Genomic DNA, 23,124 nt, shown 5'->3' with positions numbered 1-23,124 from the left:
AAAGTTCATCTGAAACCTTCTAACAAACATGCAGAACACTGACATATCCCAATAAGTTCTTCAATCGGTGGGGGAAGCGGTATGCATCTAGAGTCACTTTCCCCTGTACATCCTGTGCTAATAATCCCCTCCAAAGTGGGTGCTGCTTATCTACTGGGGCTCTGCAGTTTGTCGACAATTTATGAGGGAGGAGCAGCAGCAATCAAACTACATCTAGGTATTCACTGGTAGTGGTGATGGGGATGTAGGATGTAGAGGGCTGAAGGCTGTTGCAGAGCAGTCCATGATGTACAACTCTGCACTTTAGCACTGGCTGGTAAAGGTGCAGATGCTCTGCACAGGGCACAGGCAAATGGAAGCTCTGACTTTCTGTGAAGCTTGAGAGCAGCTTGTGCTTAGTGGTATCAGAAGCAATGGTGACTCTCCCCTTGTTTTCCAATTTGAAGCAAGTTGGTTGAGCCATTTGAGGCAGAATGGAAGAGTATTTCTGGGCAAGGAAGGCTGAAAGGAACGTTTGTCAGTGTAACTGAGGGATAAAACTACAACTGACATGCAGCATATGATCCTTTTCTGAATCTGTAGTTTGATACTGTCAGAGTTAGGATCAAGATTGAAAATGAAACCTTTTCTGAGTACCTACAGCCTGGAAAGAAATCTGTGCAACACTAACCATATGCTTTCTTGTTCCAGTGTGACATATTGCATCCAATTTAGATTTATCTGTCTGCCTCACTGCTTTGCAGACTTCTTGAAGTGAAGAATACAGTTTTACAGCCCATCTGAAATGGTGTTTTACCTTCAACCTAACCATTCATTTTACATCTCAGTTATGCAAAGAAGAAAGATTATCAACTCTACTTTTAGCACCACTGGATTCCTCCCCCCCACCCCCCTTTTTTTAAGGACAAAAATTTCATGAGTGACTCCAGATAAAAAGGGGTATTCATACAAACCTCTACTGAAGTTTGTATATGACTTGGCATACATTCCTCAAGAGTCAGGAAATGATTACTTGAATCCTGTATTTTGGCTTTGCTAAAATAAGCTCAAAAGGCCTTGACGAAAATGAAATATTTGGGGGACTAAAAAAAGTGATAAAAAAATCTCATGTGCCCACCTGGCACAATGACAGGGAAGAACATTTCACCAGAAATGAACTGAGTCTGAGTTCTGTTTGCAAGAGTCAGTCTCTTGTTCTACAAGGTTGCATGTTTCTGTCAGAATTAATAGGAAGTGTGTTATAGCCATGGGGAGGAAACTATATAGGGAATGTTTGTTGCTTACTCATAGAATCATAGAATCAATAAGGTTGGAAAAGACCTCAAAGATCATCAAGTCCAAACTGTCACCCAACACCTCATGACTACTAGACCATGGCACCAAGTGCCACGTCCAATCCCCTTTTGAACACCTTCAGGGATGGTGACTCCACCACCTCCCTGGGCAGCACATTCCAATGGCTAACAACTCTCTGTGAAGAACTTTCTCCTCACCTCCAGCCTAAACTTCCCCTGGCACAGCTTGAGACTGTGTCCTCTTGTTCTGGTGCTGGTTGCCTGGCAGAAGAGACCAGCCCCCTCCTGTCTACAACCTCCCTTCAGGTAGTTGTAGACAGCAATAAGGTCTGCCCTGAGCCTCCTCTTCTTCAGGATGAAAAATCCCAGCTCCCTCAGCTTCTCCTCATAGTGCTTGTGCTCAAGGCCTCTCCCCAGCCTTGTTGGCCTTCTCTGGACATGCTCAAGAGTCTCAATGTCCTTCTTAAATTGAGGGGCCCAGAACTGGACACAGGACTCAAGGTGTGGCCTAACAAGTGCTGAGTATAGGGGTACAAGGACTTCCCTGCTCCTGCTGGCCACACTATTTCTAATGCAGGCCAGGATGCCTTTAGCCTTCTTGGCCACCTGGGAACACTGCTGGCTCATGTTCAGCCAGCTGTCAACCACTCCCCCCAGGTCCCTTTCTGCTTGGCCTCTCTCCAGCCACTCTGTCCCCAGCCTGTAGCACTGCATGGGGTTGCTGTGGCCAATGTGCAGACCCCGGTACTTGGATGTGTTAAATCTCATGCCCTTGGACTCTGGCCATCTGTCCAGCCTGTCAAGGTCCCTCTGCAGTGCCCTTCTACCCTCTAACAGATCAACACTTGCTCCCAACTTGGTGTCATCTGCAAATTTAAATAGGATGGGGCCCAGAAGTGAGAAATCAAGAAATTAAAGTCTCTTTAAAGTGTCTATAACCTAATTTCATTAGTATATTCACTCTGAAACTGTTGCCATGATAAGACACAGAATTTTGAATATAACTTCCAATATCTTTCTGAAGAGAAGGATACTTTCCCCCCTTTTATCCCTGCTGACTTTGCCTACATAAATATGATTTTTTGACAGGAGGGGCATTCCCTGGCAAAGGTCTGAAAAAATTTGCTTCACAGATTATAAGATCCTTATGTGGTGAAGAGGTTATTAAATTTATTTACATGAAATATGAATTATGAAAATATTATTTTTATTAATTATCAAACTATTAATAACCGATGAATCACCAACTTATATACATGTTCTAGTGCATGTTCGTGAAATAGATTCCACAAGTGGCTTAATGTTATGATTAGAACTTGGACTAGTTACAGACTATTTCTATATTTACATAACGAAGGGTGCGGTTCGGCCGCTTGGCCACTAGATGGCAATTCGGCGGGACGCGGGCGGCTCCTGGCTATACACAGCAGTATTATAATCTTTCTATGCGCCAGCGCTTACTCTGCTAGACGCGGATACTTTGAACTGAGTGCTAGTGGGTGGAAAACATGTGGAAGATATTCGATTGCCTTCAGACAACAGGGATTGGTCCTGGTTGGGGTTGGTCCGTGGGGTAGGCCCGCAAAGTCGGCTCGCACGGCAGGGCGGGACGACGGTGGCCAGTAGGTGGGCTCGGACGATGCGACAGCAGGCAAAGCTACGGGGGTCGGCCCAACCACGGCGATTCAAACAGCCTTGGGGAGAGAATACGGCTGTGTTAGGTGACAGATTCTCATTTATTGAGCTTAAAGGAGCAGCAGGACTCTCGGAGTGGCCCCGGGTTCGGTGCAGTATAGGCACGAACAATGCTTTAGTCTTCCCTGAGATTCACAGGGCTCAGAGCGGCACACATGGCAGCTTCTCTCCTGCTACAGCGGAGCTAGGCATACGTGGGCTTGGTATTGATCAAGTCCCTTCTCCCCGGCAACTGGGCAGATCTTACCCTCGGGGGTTGGTCCAGTTCTCTGGTGGCACGGTGGGCTCTCCTGGTCGGTACGACGGGCTGTAGCGACGCTAAGGTCCTCCCTCTATGCTTCTCACGATGCAGAGGCTTTCAGTATGTGTGCATGTATAAAAGAAGCTAACAACAATAAGCTTAATGGCAAAGGCTGCAGCTCGAGAGTTGCTCTCTCGAGCAAGCACAGAGACAAAGTGAATGAGGGGGCAACATGTTTACCAACTGGGGTGATAATTATAGATTCCTCGAGGCTGGGCTTGACCAATTGACACTCTCATAAATAACTGGCTTCAGTCTATAGAAAGCGTGAAGCTAGAATTTCGTCCATACTTGGTGTCAGCATGAGCACTGCATGCGCTGGCTTGGCTAATGCCTTGGCTTTTGTCTTCCTCCTGGAGGAGGGGGAACTTGTCCACATGCTGGGACAAGATTCAGTGTTTGGGCATAATGTGCCTTCACCACACCTTAGTACCTGATAAAAAACAGATTTTTGTCAGCAGTGACTTCAGACAAGGTATTTGAAGACCTGAATACAAAGGCACAAATTTATTTTCTTCACTGGTGGACCCACTGGCATTACCTCCACACCAAGGTCCTTCCACAGCATGAGACTTGCTATAGGATTCTGATAGAGCACAGCATCCTTCCAGATAGAAAACTGATCTGTCCTCTTGACCGTTGCTCTATTTCCTGTGATAACTGTTTTTCCTCTCTTCAGGTATTTAGTAACTCAATCTCAAATTCTGGTCTTTAGAGACACCCCTTCCAGCTTAGAGAACTGATTTATTTGGTTCAGAGTGGGTGATTAGAAGGAGCAGAAAGATCTAACCCCATGCAGTGCTACAGGCTGGGGTCAGAGTGGCTGGAGAGCGGCCAAGCAGAGAGGGATCTGGGGGTACTGGTTGATAGTAGGCTGAACATGAGCCTGCAGTGTGCCCAGGCGGCCAAGAGGGCCAATGCCATCCTGGCCTGCATCAGGATCAGTGTGGCCATCAGGAGCAGGGAGGTCATTCTGTCCTTGTACACTGTGCTGGTTAGGCCACACCTTGAGTCCTATGTCCAGTTCTGGGCCCCTCAGTTTAGGAAAGATGTTGAGTTGCTGGAGTGTGTCCAGAGAAGGGCAACAAAGCTGGGGAGGGGTTTGGAGCACAAGCCCTATGAGGAGAGGCTGAGGGAGCTGGGGTTGCTTAGCCTGGAGAAGAGAAGGCTCAGGGGTGACCTTATTGCTCTCTACAACTACCTGAAGGGAGGTTGTAGCCAGGTGGGGCTTTGTCTCTTCTCCCAGGCAACCAGCACCAGATCAAGAGGACATAGTCTCAAGCTGTGCCAGGGGAGGTTCAGACTGGATTTTAGGAAGAAATCCTGCACAGAGAGAGTGATTGGCTATGTGCTGCCCAGGGAGGTGGTGGAGTCGCCATCATTGGAGTTGTTTAGGAGGAGACTTGATAGGCTTCTTTGTTGCATGGTTTAGTTGATTAGGTGCTGTTGGAAGATAGGTGCTGTTGGATGCAATGATGTTGAAGGTGTCTTCCAACCTGGTCTATTCTATTCTATTCTATTCTATTCTATTCTATTCTATTCTATTCTATTCTATTCTATTCTATTCTAGTGGGTTTCCGGGCAGGGGGAATGCCAAATGCTGCTACTACTGATTGCTACTGAAAAGATTTTGGTCCTGGTTGTCTGTCTTGCTGTGTGTCCTCTACAGCAAATAGAAAATGGAGATAATGATAATTGGTCTCTTCTTCCAGGTAATCAGCAGCAGCACCAGAACAAGAGGACACAGTCTCAAACTGCACCAGGTGAAGTTTAGGCTTGAGATGAAGAGAAAGTTCTGAAAGTTCTTCAGGGAGGTGGTGGAGTCACCATCCCTGGAGGTGTTCAAGAGGGGACTGGATGTGGCACTTGGTGCCATGGTTTAGTAGTCATGAGGTATTGGGTGACAGGTTGGACTTGCTGATCTTTGAGGTCTTTTCCAACCTTACTGATTCTATGATCCCATGATTCAGTCTTTCTTGGAGTGGAAGATATTCTTGCTTAATATTTATTAACTTTATAGAATGTTCCTGCCTGACCAGGGCAGCAGAGCCATGATCTGAACTTGTTGTAGGATGCCATGTATGACTACTTATTGGCTTTATATGTACATATTCCATCCATAAATTTAAGAGATAACATGCAAGGAAAAAAAATAAAAAATAAGTAAGTTTTAAATATACCTCCACAGAGTGAGACCAAACAAGCTGCATGTCTTGGTTTGAGCACTGCAGCAGGTGATTTGGATAAACCACTGTATAGTGTAACAAATCAGTTTTCTGCAGAAGTAGAGACAACAAGCAGTGATATTGGTCTGTGCCCTGCAAAGACATAGGTCACTGTATACAACAATATTTGCAGTTCTAAGGAAACAAAGGTGTTCCTTTTCTAATAGAGGGTAAACTTCTGTTCTATTTGTATACAACTGACCTTCTTTTGGGGATTTTTTGCTTGTTTATTTTGCCAGGGCAAGTTTAGGCATGAGGTGAGGAGAAGGTTCTTCACTGAGGGAGCTGTTAGCCATTGGAATGGGCTGCCCAGGGAGGTGGTGGAGTCACCATCCCTGGAGGTGTTCAAGATGGGATTAGACATGGCATTTAGTGCCATGGTCTAGTCATGAGTTCTGTGGTGAGAGGTTGGACTTGAGGTTCTTTGAGATCTTTTCCAACCTTATTGATTCTGTGATTCTGTTTGGGCTTTTTTATGGGTGTGTTTTTTTGTTTGTTTTGGTTTTGTTTGTGTGTTTTGTAATTTTTTTTTCTTTTAATGTGCAGCTGTGGAGGGGATCTGAGGGAATTTTACACTCATTTTCTGTGGAGTGTGGTCAAATCTTTGTCAGCAAGATGAAAGTAGCTTTGGCTCAGGAGCTGAAAGAACTTGCTGTGTCTTTGGGCAGGCTGTTTAATTGCTCTACATACTTAGAAGTATGGAGATGACTACCCAAACATCCGTTGTATGCAGCTTCTTTGCAGTCTTCTTTCTGTCTGAGTGCACATTTAAGTGAATGACCTATCCTTTGGAAGGAACAGTGTGTTGGTCAGTTATATTTCTAGGAAATCTTCAGCACAGACTGTTCTTAGTCATGAGCAGTAAAAGGCCATGACCTATTGCCATGAGAATTTGGGAGACTAGATCTAGCTGTCTTCAGCCTGGAGAAGGTAGTAGAATAGACTTGGTAGTGATTGGCACAGGCAGCACACTCTTGTGTATCATATGCTCTAGACCACATGGGCATGCATTTGAGTACTTCAGGGGTGATTCTCCTCATCCCCCTTTTTACTGCAGCCTTTACAATATACTGCTGTTGGCAAAAAGCACCCACTGACCGTGCAAGGAAGGTGGTTGGTATTAAGTAACACTTTCTTTTCAGACTGTCATAACTGATTACTACTTGTTTCACTCAGAGCATGATCTCAGTGGAATTTGGACATAAGGAGTAGGTTCTTTACAGTGAGACTGGTAAAATACTGGAACAGGTTGCCCAGGGATGGGATTGAGGTCTCATCCCTGAGGACATTCAAACTAGACTTGATGTGGCCCTGGGCAGTGTGATCTAGTTGGAGACATCCTTGCTCACTGCAAGGGGGTTGGACAAGATGATCTTTGAGGGTCACTTTCAACTTGGTGCAATCTGTGAATCTGTGAATTTGTATTAAATGCAGATGAGGCTTTGTTCATCCTCGTGCCATGAAACATTTAACAGCCTGGAAACCTAAAGCAGTAAGTCATGGTTCTGAAACCAGATTTCAGTGTTGGTGTCAAGTATCCTCCTGGAAACATTACTGCAGCCAGAAAATACATTTTATCTGGATGCCACTTAAAAAAAATATACACAGAAAACAACCCAAAGTCCTTGAGCAGTGCTCTTTCCAAATACCCATTCTTCATGCAGACATGGTAGGTTAAAAGTTCAACAGTTTCACCAAGCTGCTGGCTTGAAGTTCAAACCTGCTTGCATAATGTTGAAATTCAGGACACTGAACCCAGAGTATCCCTTGTCAGAATGCTGAACAAAAAGAAAAATGCTGGAATAAGATGCTCTATGTGAACTTTTCCTAGCTTAATTTTCTAGAGTGTATTTAATTTTGGTGCCAAATTGACAGTTGTGGAATCTGGTTGGACTTGATGTTCTCAAAGGTCTTTTCCAACCTGGCTTATTCCATTCCATTCCATTCCATTCCATTCCATTCCATTCCATTCCATTCCATTCCATTCCATTCCATTCCACCCTACCCTACCCTACCCTACCCTATCCTATCCCATCCTATCCTATCCTATGTAAAAATTTGATATCTAAAATAAATGACACCTTGGCCCTGTCTGTGCCTTGACATGAAAACTATCTTTAGGATGAAGAGAGCAACAGAATCCCAAGACCTGTTCCCTTTGTGATTTCATCTACTGACACTTTCTTCCACTTAGTGAATCACGAAAGAAGCCTTTTAAATATCACCCCCCCATTCAAAGGCTTTTCAGGATGTGGAACTGAACTGAGAGCCACCATTGGTATTATTTACAGGTTTTTAGTGACACACAGACATATACTGTACTTTGGCAGAGGCACGGAGTAGGACAGAAGCAGATCTGTAGCCTGGGACCTGGCTTTCCCAGGTAGCATAAATAGTTTTGAAATGATTCAGTACCATCTACAAAACCCAGGTAAAACTCCAAATATTGCCTGTGTTGGGCTTTTGACCCATTTGCTAGAAAGACTAAGTTGTTTTTTCCAGTGAGAGAGCTTTGGGAACATTTTATTAATGTGGGTAATTGGTTTGCCTGTCAATAGTGAAGGCAGTACTTCTACACTTAACATCTGTGGCTAGTTCCTACTGGTTATAACCAAGGCATCTTTCCAGATGAGTTGAGCTTTGATGTCCTGTAGGGACCCTGAATGCAGTATTAAAATGGAAATCAGTTTTTGTATACTGTGATGACATCTGACAACAGATGAAATACTCTTCTGCTAATTGTATGACTAAGAAAACAGTATTTCACATGGAAATGAGCTGGAGTTTGGGAAGATGGAATTGGACCTTTACCATTTGTTTGCTTTTCTTGGAGCACACTGGCAGTTCTTGCAGATTATTTCTCTCTCAGCAGGGGCACTCTAATGCCCTCAGCTGTGTATTTTGTCTGGAAAATTCAGGCACCCAGGATAATGATGACAACAACAGCAACATTTTGACTCCCAAATCCCCTGGTAAAATACTTACATCATGTCTGGAAATAACTGGGCAGTGACAGAATGGAAAAATGACGACAACTCAAAAAAAAGACAGGGATGCCGTTCGTAATGGGGGTGGGGGTTTGTGTGTTCACTTTTCTGAACGTGGTAGCTCTTAATGCTATTGGGAAACTCTGAACTGACATTCCTTGTAACCAAACCCCAGCTTCTCAATAGAAATATTTCAGAGATTTCAAGTCCTTAGGCCAAGGTATAGTACTAATCTGCCTAACCAGTATTATTGGTCTTTTGGCCTAGAAGGTTAACTGGAACAGCTTGTTCTCCAGATCACTCTGTCTCTGGATCTTTTCTTGAGGTCCTCAAACACTTGGGTCTGGGGTTTGGATATCTCATCCCTGGGAGCTGGTCCTATGTGTAGAAGTGACAGATGTTACAGACTAGGGCCAGTTTCAAAGCAATGACATTAAAGGCATTTAATACCAAAAGGCCCATAAAAGGCATGGGACTTTATCTTCCTGCAGAGCAAAATAGACTTCTGCACTGTAACTGAAGGAGAAATGTGCTGATTTTGACTGTCAATGTATATGTCTAGCATGTCATCACAATCTATTTTAGCTTCAGTCTGTGAGTTCTTATACTGAATAAATATGTCATGTCTCGCTCAGCTTCCAAGGCACTCTTTCCTTTGAAATTGCATCACAGCATTGCACCCACTACCTAAAAGAAAGAAAGCTAAGACTCTAACCCAAGGTCTGCTGTTTAGATCTGTAGCTTGCAAGAAAGGCGTTTCAGACCTGCCCTGATGGGTAGCACAGACACAAGCTTGGATTGTAGTCGTGTCCTGAATTCACGGCCCTGAGACTACAATGTATTCTTGGCATGTCTTAAAAGTAAGGTTTCTAGCACAAGAATTCTTTCAAGAGTAAAATCTGGTGATTATAGAGAGTGTTTGAGAAGACCTACTGCTAGATAGTCTTATCCTCAGTTATGATTTCATCCTGGGGTGTCATCTGTGGGGTTTGTGAGATCCTTCCCCCATGTTTGCTTTTCTGTAACCTATTTCCCACAGGCTTTTACAATCATGGCAATTTAAAGAACAGTCACATGAGAACCAAGTCCTCTAGTGAAGGTAAAGCTGTGCTATGGGAAACGATTGCATAAATTCCATTTTTTCATAAAGCATAAATTTATGCACAGTGGGTTTGTGGACACTGCTAAGTGCTGCCTTTACAACATCATCATTACTGGGATGTGAACTGTCGCATCCTGGCCGCATTCCAAATGGGTGATGACTTTTTGCTGACTTACTGTTTTTGTTACTAATTGTCTATTACCATAAGTCTATTTTGCACTGCCTCAGGTTGCACCAGGGGAGATTTAGGTTGGTTATTAGAAGAAACTTCTTCACTAAAAGGGCTCTCAAACACCAGAATAGGTTCTTCAGGGAGGTGATTGAATCCCTATCCCTGGAGGTAATCAAAAGACACAAATGTGGCACTAAAGGGCATGGTTTAGCACCAGTCTTGGTAGAGTTAGGTAATGGCTGCAATTCAATGATGTAAAAAATCTTTTCCAGCCAGAATAATTCTGTGATAACTGATTTAAGCAGGTAACTAAGGCCTAACCTGAGAAATCTACAACCTCAGTGCCAGAGCTAGAAAAATGAGTACAATATAACAAAAAATAATCCTAGTGGTGTAGTATAATACAAAACCTCTAAAACATACACAAGTGTGGTGCAGTCTTTGCAGCTTGTATAATGCAGTAGGTGTCTTTTCAGAACTTTTTGCTCTGTGTAATATCTGCTAAAATAGAGGGGAGTCTTGCAGTTTGAGGTGTAGGAATTAGCTACTAGAAGCAATTCCAACTTTAAGAGTAGCCATGAGTGACAGTGAGGATCTTACAATGGAACAGTGAAAAACCAAAAGTGTAAAATAAAAGCAAAGCTGACAGAAAAAAAGAAGAGAGGGCAATGACTAGCAGTATTTAGTGTAATACTCAGTAATGTACACTTAGGGTAATATTTAGTGAGGTATAAGAGTAGAAAAAAATGTTCAAAGTGCAGAATATAGGAAAATTGATCTTGATAGTAGTCCAGACTTTGATTAGGAAGGAAGTGAAGGATAAATGTTACTGTACATGTTACTGAAACTACAGTGATTAGAAACTTGGAAGTATCAACAGGGAGGGTGCAAGGAAAGAAAGACAGGGCTCCAGATTACTGCACTCAATCCAGAATGGTTGCTTATATTTAGAGTTTACACAATCCCATTGAGGCCACCACCATGATGGTTTGAATTGTTAACAAGCTTGCTTAAGTGTGGAATTGATAAATTAGAAGAGGAAGCTGTGACACAATAAACAAACACTAAGCAAAATTCATTCCCGCCTCCAAAGCTGCAGTTTACTAGGACATCTTGGCCTCTCCTTTTAGCCAAATATCCCATGTCCTTTGACAATGAGGAGAGGAAGAACACATGTATCCTGGGCAAACCATTGAGTGATGAATTTGATGGAGCTGGGGTTGCTTAGCCTGGAGAAGAGGAGGCTCAAGGGAGACCTTATTGCTCTCTACAGCTACCTGAAGGGAGGTTGTAGCCAGGTGGGGGTTGGCCTCTTCTCCCAGGCAACCAGCACCAGATCAAGAGGACATAGTCTCAAGCTGTGCAAGGGGAGGTTTAGGCTGGATATTAGGAAGAAGTTCTTCATAGAAAGAGTGATTTGCCATTGGAATGTGCTGCCCAGGGAGGTGGTGGAGTCACCATCACTGGAGGTATCACAGTATCACAGTATCACTAAGGTTGGAAGAGACCTCAAAGATCATCAAGTCCAACCTGGGGTGCTTGGTGCCATGGTTTCATAGTTTCATAGTTTCATTCAGGGTTTGAAGGGACCACAAGGATCATCTACTTCCAACCCCCCTGCCATGGGCAGGGACACCCCACACTAGATCAGGCTGGACAGAGCCTCATCCAGCCTGGGCTAAACACCTCCAGGGATGGGGCCTCGACCACCTCCCTGGACAACACATTCCAGGGTTTCACCACTCATAGTGAAGAACCTCCTCCTCATATCTAGCCTGAATCTCCCCACCTCCAGCTTCATTCCATTCCCCCTAGTCCTGTCACTACCTAAGATCCTGAGAAGTCCTTCCCCAGCCTTCCTGTAGGCCCCCTTCAGATACTGGAAGGCCACAATTAGGTCACCTTGGAGCCTTCTCTTCTGCAGACTGAACAGCCCCAACTCCTTCAGTCTGTCCTCATAGGAGAGGTGCTCCAGCCCTCTGATCATCCTTCTGGCCCTTCTCTGGACACGTTCCAGCACCTCCACATCCCTCTTGTAATAGGGGCTCCAGAACTGGACACAGTACTCCAGATGGGGTCTCACCAGGGCTGAGTAGAGGGGGAGGATCACCTCCCTCGACCTGCTGGCCACACTTCTCCTGATGCAGCCCAGGATCTGATTGGCTCTGTGGGCTGCAAGTGCACACTGAGAGCTCATGTTGAGCTTTTTGTCCACCAGCACCCCCAAGTCTCTCTCCTCAGGGCTAGAGACTTGGGGGTGCTGGTGGTTCAGTTGATTAGATAGTGTTGGATGATAGGTTGGACTCAATGATCTCAAAGGTCTTTTCCAACCTGGTTAATTCTATTCTATTCTATTCTATTCTATTCTATTCTATTCTATTCTATTCTATTCTATTCTATTCTATTCTAAATCTTTATTTAACTGTTCTTTTTAAACTGGTAACTGGTTTTCTCTGAGTTTCCTCTTAGATAGATAAGTGGATAGGGAGAAACATAAGGAACTTGCTGGTATCAATTTTTTTTTCTTTTATTTTCTTGGTTTTTTTACCTTTTGTTTGAGTTTTCTTATTTTGTTTGGCAATTTTAAAAGATTTTTTTTTCCTCTCATTAGCCAGGTAAAGACAAGAGAAAGTGTTTCAAATTAGCCTTTCAGAAGGGAAATGCCTTTTAGAGTTCTTTCAGGGTTTGTTGTTTTTTTTTTTTCTTGGTGTTTTTGTGTGTGTTGATAAGCTGATATCAGGTGATATGTATTGGATTTGTAGGCATTAACAGGCTAACATTAGTGGTCATTAGCCATCCAGCACATCCTGAGCGTTCTTAAAGTGTTAAAAATAAACAGATTTTTCACAGACACGTTGCATTAAGTACATTCATGGATCCAGTTACACCTGACAGTCTTCACATAGTCCTTGCTTGTTCTTATCTTAGGACACATTTCCTAGGTAAAGAAATGCATAAAAATTAAATGCAGTATGTATAATACTATATATATATATCAGGAGACCATCTTTAAGTCTGTAGAATGCTTTGAAAGTCTCAACCATCTCAGTTTTGATGGAATAGTGTATAAAACAGACAAACCTGCATGCCTGGGCTGGCTTGAGGGGTTCTTATACCACCTTGAGATCTGCATTCCCGTTTTGATGTGTTGTTAAGGGAAAACTAACAAACTGCCTTCAAAATGCACAATGCTTTGCAAGCTGAGCTCTATGCTCTTGTGGAGCCATTAAGTGTGGGCCATAGCTCACTGGGACTCAGTGTCCATTGCTGTACAAGGCCCTGCTCATTGTCCTGGATTTTAATTCCTGTGATTTTTTTTTGTGTCTGATGCTTTCCTCTTTGATATAGTAAGCAGGTGCACTCTTCCAGAAGAACAGTCCTCCTTCCTGAAAGAAAGGGTTTAACTGTATGGATTTTAAATAGTTTGTTATCTAATTGCTGTTTTGTGTTCTGGAGGACAGATCATTCCTTGGTATGGTGGCAAATCCAAATCAAAGGAGTTGGGTTACTACTGCAGATAAAGCTAATGGGTTGCTTGCCTACCCCCTTTCCCCATCCCCCATGCTGCAATTGGTGTATCTTGCATCTGACATTTGTCACATTGCATGTGACATACATGGAATATTCCCATGGTGATTGGAACATGCCATGAAGCTCACAGTTTCACCATATGTGTTTTGAAGAAGGAATGTGGACCAGGAAAGTGAGCACAGGATCAGCGTGGAACTCTTTAGCTTTACTCAATGATTGTGTTTTCACAATTTTGAGCATGGTGCTTGTTTTCTCCATTTCATCATCAGGAAGTGTTGATGAAGGTAGCTATTACAACATCATGAAATTCTGGTGGTTTATTATGTAGCAGTTGAATAACATAGAGATTTAGCTTGGATTTGGGGGTGGAGGGTGGTTTGGCTAATGTTCCTAACCAATGAAAATTCAGGTTTATTTCTCCCTCTGTGATAATGCATCACATTTGCATGTTTTATCCTGTCATAGAGAAAGATAGAGATTTATAGGGAAATGGAAATGACTGGCTTCCTTTGCTCTCCTGTTAGCATAAACCAGTGTTGGCAGTGATTCGGCATTATGCCCAGGTGGCCAAGAAGGCCAATGGCATCCTGGCCTGCATCAGAAATAGTGTGGACAGCAGGAGCAGGGAAATCATTCTGCCCCTGTACTCAGCACTGGTTAGGCCACGCCTTGAGTACTGTGTCCATTTCTGGGCCCCTCAATTTAAGAAGGACATTGAGACTCTTGAGCATGTCCAGAGAAGGGCAACAAGGCTGGGGAGAGTCCTTGAGCACAAGCCCTGTGAGGAGAGGCTGAGGGAGCTGGGATTGTCTAGCCTGGAGAAGAGGAGGCTCAGGGGAGACCTTATTGCTGTCTACAACTACCTGAAGGGAGGTTGTATCCAGGAGGGGGTTGGTATCTTCTCCCAGGCAACCAGTACCAGAACAAGAGGACACAGTCTCAAGCTGCACCAGGGGAAGTTTAGGCTGGAGGTGAGGAGAAAGTTCTTGACAGAGAGAGTTGTTAGCCATTGGAATGTGCTGCCCAGGGAGGAGGTGGAGTCACCATCCCTGGAGGTGTTCAGAAAGGGATTGGATGTGGCACTTGGTACCGTGGTTTAGTAGTCATGAGGTGATAGGTTGGACTTGATGATCTTTGAGGTCTTTTCCAACCTTATTGATACTATGGTTCTATGCTTTCCACTCAGGTGAGAGCTCTGGCTATGTTGACTGACACTGTCAGTGCAATCCGTTTGTCTGAGTGTTTATTGTTGCCAGTGGTGGGGAAGGGGGCTGCCTCAACCCAGCACACACTGCAAGCCTGTTGAGTTCAGTAGAAATTCAGCTCTGGAAGTGAGTGCATCAGTGTTTTCTGTTAATGTTTCCTTATGTTGAAAACTGTTTTTGTAGGACTGCATGTGTTTACCTAACCCACAGAGTTTTCTTGTTTTCTTCTGTTTTTCCAAAGCAAAAACTGAGGTTTATCAGCCCTCTTGCAAAAGGAACTGCTGGCATAACAGTTGTTTCAGGTGTCTTACTGTTTGTGGAATGTTGCTTATTTAGGATATGCTTGTATGAAAACTATTTCTGAGATGAGGATGAAGAAAAGAGTGAGGCTGAAGAAACAATTCAGAACCTGTAATGGAGACAGGAACCTTGTGTGCATTTAGCATAGATCCCATTCCACGTGGCTAAACCTTTTGATAAGACTTGGAAAAATTGCATTAGCTTAATTACGTTTGGTGGCTGAGCCAAATGGTTTAGAAACTAACACGTACGCCCTGTCAGAGGAAGAAGACGCTGTTATAATTAGACCCTGGGCAAAGTTCCAGACAGTGACTCCTGACCTGAGCCAAACTACAGATGCAGATGGAAAGCAGAAAGGGGATTGATGTCCATGAGGCGCGGGTGGGCTGTTAGCTGTTGAGACGACAGCAACTTGTTTGTGTTGTGCAAAAGGGTAAACGAGTACAACTGAGAGGAGCTGTGGGAGGGAGTTATGTGTAAGAGTGGGATTCTCTCCAGGGGGAGATTTCACACTGAGTCTTACTGGAGGCATAGATAGCAATAAATAATTGTACAAATGAAACATGTGCAACCACTTTACTTGCAAGAAGTTGAAAGGCAGTAGAGCATTCATTAGACTGAAATGCCCACCTTTTCTTATTTTCATATTTTTTTAATGACAGTGTTGTTATCAATTACCACTCCAAAATTAAAAGTTTTATTTTCTCCCCCACTTCCTCTCTCCATCCTTTGAAAGATGACTCTCTTTTGAGGGGAACAGAGGGGCCCATTTGCAGATCAGACTCATACCACAGGGAAGTCTACCACCTCTCTGAGGCTCGGCTTAGAGATGTAAAAAGGAAACTCTCTACTCTGGTGCAGCCCTCTCATTATTACCCTTTGTTAGTTACCTAGATGGGTAATGATGAGGTTGCAGAGAGAAGCCGAAAGGCAATTAAGAAGGACTTCAAGGCGTTGGGGCAACTAGTTGAAGGCTCAGGTGTGCAGGTGGTGTTTGTGCTGGATTTGAGGGCATCTTGGTTTTGCTGACTGAATCTGTGTCAGAGATGAGTTACAGGGTTAGGTTGGTCTTTAGCATCTCCTAGTGAGAATCCAATGTTAAGATTGTGCTTTTTGAAGCCAACATCACCCTGAGCTGGTCCTGCTCACTGCCCCTTGCAGAGGTGGAATGGAGAGCAAAGAAAAGAGGGTATACCAGAAGGCAGTGCTTGGTATCAGCTCACTTTCTTTTCAGTTACATGAGAATTGGAGCTGGTGCCCCTCCAGAGAATAGGAGAAGGTGCTAGATAAATGTATCCCAGCACAGAGTAGGCAAGGTATCACAGTATCACCAAGACTGGAAGAGACGTCAAAGATCACCGAGTCCAACCTGTCACCACAGACCTCATGACTAGACCATGGCACCAAGTGCCACATCCAATCCCCTCTTGAGCACCTCCAGGGATGGTGCCTCCACCACCTCCTTGGGCAGCACATTACAATGATGAATGACTCTCTCTGTGAAGAACTTTCTCCTCACCACCAGCCTAAACTTCCCCTGGTGCAGCTTGAGACTGTGTCCTTTTGTTCTGGCACTGGTTGCTAGAGAGAAGAGACCAACCCCTTCCTGGCTGATTCCTGGTGATTTCTACCAAATATATAGTGGCACAGGGGTGGAGGTTTTGGTGTCTTGGGGGTTTGTTTTGAGTTATTTTTGGTGTTTGTTTGTTTGTTGGTGGCTTGGTTTTTTCTTATACCAGCATACTGATCTCTACACAAAAAGTCCTCCAGCTTCTGGCTGTGTGCAGCATGTTAAATCCCACTCTGCAACTGCTGTCCCAGAGGTGGTTTTCCTAGCACAGCTACTCAGTCTCTGTGGCAGCTCAAAGCAGCCTTATTCTAGCAAGCAAACAGACCAAAGCATTGTGGAACACGTTAGGGCAGCAGCTGCTCTGATGACAAAGCTCAGCTGTGTTGCTGCTGATACAACAACCAGCAGCCTGTGGTTTCGTTCACCTGCCACCTCCCTCACTGCTTCTCTGCCCCATGCTCATGCAGTAAGCTTCACTCCCTAAGGATATGGCTTATTCTGAGATTAAGTGAAAAAGTGAAGTCCTTAACATTATAACACAAATAAGCCCCTGAGCTGTCAAACAACAAGTCCCTTAAAAGGGCAAAATATGCAGCTTATTGTGGGCTGCACAGATCCCTCCTTTCAAACTGCTGGCAGGAGACTTCCTGTTTGGATGGGCTGCTTGCAAACGGTGTTGTCTGGTGAAATCAGTCACTTCCCAGCTCCTCCCTCAGGCCTCTTTTTGCCTCCTTTTACACTGCTGATACCAAAGCCCCTCAGGCCTGGGCCCTATCAAGATGGGGTATGGCAGGTCAGATATAAATCTGAAAGCATGCATTAGCACTGCGCCGCCCAAACTAGTTAATTGTGTTTAAAAATGGGACAGATGAAATAGTCAAACTGCAACATAAAGGGGGAGTGTTTGGTGGTCTGACTCCAGAATGGTGAAAAACTGATTTCTGCTTCATTCTTTGGTTTATTTTGACCAAATGGGATACCTTTGGAGGGTTCTTCCATGCCTTTCTTGAGTTGCTGGAATGTGTCCAGAGAAGGACAACAAAGCTGGGGAGGAGTTTGGAGCACAAACCCTGTGAGGAGAGGCTGAGGGAGCTGGGGCTGCTTAGCCTGGAGAAGAGGAGGCTCAGAGGGGACCTTATTGCTCTCTACAACTACCTGAAGGAAGGTTGTAGCCAGGAGGGTGTTGGTCTCCTCTCCCAGACAACCAGCAAGAGTCACAAGCTCTACTGGGGAGGTTTAGGCTGTATGTTAGGAAGAAGTTCTTCCCAGAAAGAGTGATTGGCCATTGGAATGTGCTGCCCAGGGAGGTGGTGGAGTCACCATCGCTGGAGGTGTTTAGGAAGAGACTGGATGGGGTGCTTGGTGCCATGGTTTAGTTGATTAGATAGTGTTTGGTGATAGGTTGGACTTGATGATCTCAAAGGTCTTTTCCAACCTGGTCTGGTCTATTCTATTCTATTCTATTCTATTCTATTCTATTCTATTCTATTCTATTCTATTCTATTCTATTCTATTCTATTCTATTCTATTCTATGTAAATTCTCCAGTGTGTATTTTTTACTGCAGACACTTCGATTTTGCAGTAGTGAGAGAAAGGCCAGTACTAGCATTCAATGGTAACATTCAACTTTGGCTACTGAGCATTGCTGATAAATCCACAGGCTGGGAAATCCCACACCGAGTTTGTAAAAGCTTTTCAGAAATTAGGGAGGAGTCATTCTACACTGTCATACAAGAACATATTAAAGCTTAGCTGCCTTGTCCAGCTTGAATGTTTATTTTGCTCTTTTGTGTCTTAGACCCTTCTGTCCTCTTCCAGCTGTTGCACGAGTGATAACCATTTTCACTGCAAGAATCTGCACAGATCAAATGGTCTTGTTTATCATTTAATGACTGCTGCTTTTGTTTTATTTTGTTTTTCTCTGCAGAACATGATCAGAAGATAGCATCATACACCATGATCATGGCGCCCCGGAAGAGAAATCGTCATGCATTGGGGTTTCTTTGTTGTTTCGGGGGTAGTGACCTCCCTGAAATCAACCTCAAGGACAACAACCCTCTCCAGTTCCTTGAGTTTTCTGTCCCAATCCCACCAGCAGAAGAACTCAATGCCAGATTCTCCGAACTTGTGGTAAGACTCTGCTGGGAGATTGATGCATTTTAGAGGGCAATAGACTTAGCAGACTTGTTAGGGATAGGAAAAAAACTTCTCCCTTGATGGGAGGATGATGGCAAATGACAGGATGGATGACAGTGACACTGGGTGTGCAAGAAAATTATTAAATATACTTATTATTTGCTCTTGCAGCACTGTGTACTTCTCCAGATGTAGGACTGGGCATATCAGAAGGAAAATAGGAAGTTCTGTCGAGAATGAATACCTGACAGTCAATTTCTTGTTAACAACTTTGGAATAAAATCTCCTGTATAAAATAGTGCAGTGGAAAATCTTGGAGTTTGTGGGCCTGTAAAGTAAGAACAATACTGTTCTGTTGATGAATAACATACTGTTGGTGATGTAGAAGAATCAAGTGACCATGCTAATTGTATTTCATCAGCTATCTGCCTTTGAACCATGAAATGGTACTGTTGCAGCAGCAGACAGAAACAGGAAGGCAAGCAGTTATTTCAGATGAACTTTGTCATTTCCTTTTGTGGTAGATATTGCAAATCCAGTAGTAGGCACCTGCTATTCATGCCTGGCATCAAATGACTTAGCTGTCTTTACCCTCTGCCTGCATGCAAAATGTAGGTAGAGGTCATAGGGCTGTGCTGTTTTGCAATCTGCATTGTAAAGGTGATGTCCATTTGATACAGCTGATTAGATATGTCATTGCTACTCTGAGATTGCAATTTATTTAAAGTGTATATAACCTGAGTGATGCTACTTAGATGAGGAACAGAACAGAAAAATATTAGACCTCAGAATTAGATAAATCTGCCAATAATCTTTCTACATTGCACTGATAATATTAGCCCAGTAAATTCTTGTCCATTATCATGGTTCTATAGTGATGGAAATAATGTATGGACAAGTATAGTGTTTTAATAAATATAGGGACAGCTATAGCTTTTCCCATCAGTAGGCTGGCAATGTAGCCCAGGCTTCTATTTCAAGATGAGGTGAAAAGCAGATCCCTAGATTGAATGTAAGATGTAGCCATAAGGCAGAATCAGAGAATCAGTAAGGTTGGAAAAGACCACAAAGATCATGAAGTCCAACCTGTCACCTAAGACCTCATGACTACTAAACCATGGCACCAAGTGCCACATCCAGTCCCCTCTTGAACACCTCCAGGGATGGTGACTCCACCACCTCCCTGAGCAGCACATTCCAATGGCATAATTCCGTGTGCTTGTGGCAAAACAACTTACAGCTACCTTATGGAAGTCTATCAAACAGTGTGACTTATAATGTTTCTGGTGAAATATTTAATGACAAGTATATGTGATGATCTGTAAAACAAAATTTAGCCTCAGAAATTTGAGTTGCTGGTCTGTGCTGTAATTTATTAAATGTGCTGACAGCCTGTAACTGGCATCTATATTTCAAACAGATGAAGCCATTGAAATGAAAATAGATCATATTCACCTTCCTATGTTTAATGATAGTACCCTAGCCATCATTTCATAAGAAGTGAACTGGGTAAGAAAAGTGTTATTTTTCAGAAGGTTTATGGTGTGTATTGCTCATTTTTCTATAGCACTCAGATGGGATGGTGATGTATGTCCATAGGAGTTCCCAGGTAGGCAGGTAACATGAGAGCAGTAAGGGCTTTGTAAGTGAGAGAAGCTGGGCTAGAAACTGGCCTGGCAGAATGCAGAAGTTGCTCAGTTTGTCTACAGGTCTGTATTAATGCATGTTCCATGAGACATTAAAGTAAACCAGACCACATCTGTATTGACAGCTCAGACGAGATTTTAATTGGATTAGAAAGATTCAGTCTGTAAATGTGCCAGTGCAAATCAGTGACCTGGAAGTGCATGAGAGGGGTCTGTGCTGTGTACTCGCCTCCCCGCTGCTTATCTGTTAGAGTCTAGTCTGGGTGCACTTGTACTATATAAAAAACAGATTTGAGTGTAAAGCCATTTGACCCAAATCCCCAAATGAATTGATGACACCAACATCATCTGAGATTTGTAGTGAGAAGAGCATTTGTGTTAGCTCCCTGAAGCAGGCCCATGGGGTATAGCCTCCTCTTGCCATCTGCTCTACAAGGGGTATAATGAAACATTGGTGTGCTTGAAACAATTTGTAAAAGCCTTATTTTCCCCCTGTTGCAGTTAAAATCTGGGGCATTCTCCCACATAAGAGTTAATGACAAGAAGAACTAAGCCTATCTGTGCTGGAAAAGCCTCCCTTATGATGAATTTTCCAGTCCGGTAAATATTCAGTATATTTCTACCTGCCTTTTGGAGAAGAGGAAACTCAGGGGAGACCTTATTGTTCTCTACAACTAACTGAAGGGAGGTTGTAGCCAGGAGGGGGTTGGTCTCTTCTCCCAGGCAACCAGCACCAGAACAAGAAGACACAGTCTCAAGCTGCACCAGGGGAAGTTTAGGCTGGAGGTGAGGAGAAAGTTCTTGACAGAGAGAGTTGTTAGCTGTTGGAATGGGCTTCCTGGGGAGGTGGTGGAATCACCATCCCTGGAGGTGTTCAAGAGGGGACTGGACATGGCACTTGGGGCATGGTTTAGTAGTCATGAGTTCTTGGGTGACAGGTTGGAATTGATCTTTGAGGTCTTTTCCCACCTTATTGATTCTATGATTCTATGATTCTGTGAAAATGGACCTTTTTTAGGGCCAGAAGCATGTCTTGTCTTGTTCTTGTGAGCCTTAATTTAGTTGAGTGAGAAGTGAACTTGGAGATGTCCATTTTGCAGCAGAAGAAACTAGGAAAGTGTTGGGATCCTTTATTTGTGATAGAGTTGCAAGACCCCTCTAGAGCTTGTAAATTTGCTTGTGTAGACTGCAGGCTGAGGGAGGTATATGTGTATGGACTGCTCCTGAAGATGCACCCGGACCGAACAACTGAGTAACAGCAGCTGCCAAACTGGACTCTGACCAAGGCAGTGGTTGTGAAATAAAAAGTTGGGGCTTATTTCATCTGAAATGTCTGCTCTCTTTGCTGCTCAACCAGAAAAACAGTTCTACGATGTATCTGAAGTATTTATGCTACTTGAAGCTGGATGTTGTGATTAGGCCTTGCCTTCTTGTCTAGAAAATCAAAACAGAAAGGATTACTTCTGATAAGGGCCAAATTCAGTCTTGATTTTTTATTTGGTACCTGTGCAGGGAGTAGGTCTGAATGAAGCCTATGTCTCAAAATTATTTAGTCTCGTTTTGTTTAGACTTAGCAGAAGATATTCTAGTTCTCAGGTTTTTGGCTAGCAGCGATTGTCCTGGTACAGCTAAGTCCTTATCAGAAGTCCAGATGCATAAGACACAAATCAAATGCTTGTGACCACAAACTTTATGTCTCAAAGAGCCCTTTTCATGCACCCAGCTGAAAGAAGGCAGAACAGCTGGCTTTAGCATCTTTCCTTCAAGAAACAGCAAGAAACAGAAAAGGCTTAGAGACTAGGATAGTGAAGTGGTCCTATACCTCATAAATTGTAAAACTAGCCCTACCTGACTATCAAGGCTGTTCAAGCCAGCATCACTTCTTTTTACTCCAGTTCCTCTTCTTAGCTGGCACTGTTAATACTACTATGTAGTAAAGTGCTGCTGCACTTGGTGGTCTGTTCAGCAGGTGCCAAGCTGGTTTTGTACCTGCTAGTGAAAAATGGCTGGGCTAAGCTCCTGTGTTTTTCCTTGGTCAGATTTATTGTCTGAACAGAAACTGCAGAAGAATCTGGAAGAACTCTTGCAAAGCAAGGGGAAATACTTTCCTTCATGAAACAATTTCTCCATGTTCTTGTTCCTATCTGTTAGCAGTGATATATTCTTCTCAGAACGTTTCTGATTCTTTTTGCTCAATATTAGTCTTGGACTCTTGTTGTTGGCTGATGCTAAAGATTTTGCCATCTAGACCTCTGTTATACCAGAAACTTGATCTCAAAGAAGGGTAACTTAGATGCTGGAAATTTAGGAAAAGCAGAAAAATGTAAAGAATTTTCCTGGCACAGGGGAAAGTGCAGTGTAAAGAGCTTATGCTTTTAGAATCTTAGAATCATAGAATCAATAAGGTTGGAAAAGACCTCAGAGATCATCAAGTCCAACCTGTCACCCAGCACCTCCTGACTAACTAAACCATGGCTTCAAGTGCCACATCCAATCCCCTCTTGAACACCTCCAGGGATGGTGTCCCAGCAGCAACATCCCTAAATGTCTGTTTCTTATTGTCCACTATATAAAACTTGAGGGCTTTAGAAGAAGCAAGCAAAGCAAAGCATCCACCACAGCAAACAACATGGGTGGAGATCTCTTACAACCATCAGCATCCTCCTAAGGTGTAGAGAGCAGCTTCTCTGCCACTCAGTTCTTGGCTTTTGCATCTCACTGTTGATGTGGCAGTGGCTCACACGAGCTCCTACACAGCCATCAGGACAGGGCTGAGCAAGCAGATCCTGATGCCCCCCCATTTATCATATTACCTGTGCAAGTTAGGCCAGCTAGCAGCCCCTGGCTGTAGCCCCTGAGGACTCACTAATGGCTAACAACTCCCTCTGTGAAGAACTTCCTCCTCACCTCGAGCCTAAACTTCCCCTGGTGCAGCTTGAGACTGTGTCCTCTTGTTCT

General features: G+C 43.7%; 1 protein-coding gene across 4 annotated transcripts in view; it reads left to right on the top strand.

Annotated features, from left to right (window-relative positions):
* The window catches only part of DAAM2 (dishevelled associated activator of morphogenesis 2), a 245,122-nt gene that overhangs the window by 83,715 nt on the left and 138,283 nt on the right, over nt 1-23,124 (top strand). For 3 of the 4 annotated variants that reach the window (XM_068168667.1, XM_068168668.1, XM_068168665.1), the window contains one exon: nt 18,312-18,514. In XM_068168667.1, the coding sequence (XP_068024768.1) occupies nt 18,341-18,514 (174 nt within the window). In that variant the 5' untranslated portion in view covers nt 18,312-18,340. Of the gene's footprint in view, nt 1-5,003; nt 5,055-18,311; nt 18,515-23,124 lie in introns of all 4 variants that reach the window. The other variant, XM_068168666.1, reaches the window with a different exon arrangement.

This window comes from Melanerpes formicivorus, unplaced genomic scaffold (genome assembly GCF_026170545.1).
Source record: "Melanerpes formicivorus ecotype bairdi unplaced genomic scaffold, bMelFor1.0.p_v2 SCAF_151, whole genome shotgun sequence".
NCBI classification, from domain to species: domain Eukaryota; kingdom Metazoa; phylum Chordata; class Aves; order Piciformes; family Picidae; genus Melanerpes; species Melanerpes formicivorus.
This window is presented reverse-complemented; position numbering and strand designations above follow the sequence as displayed.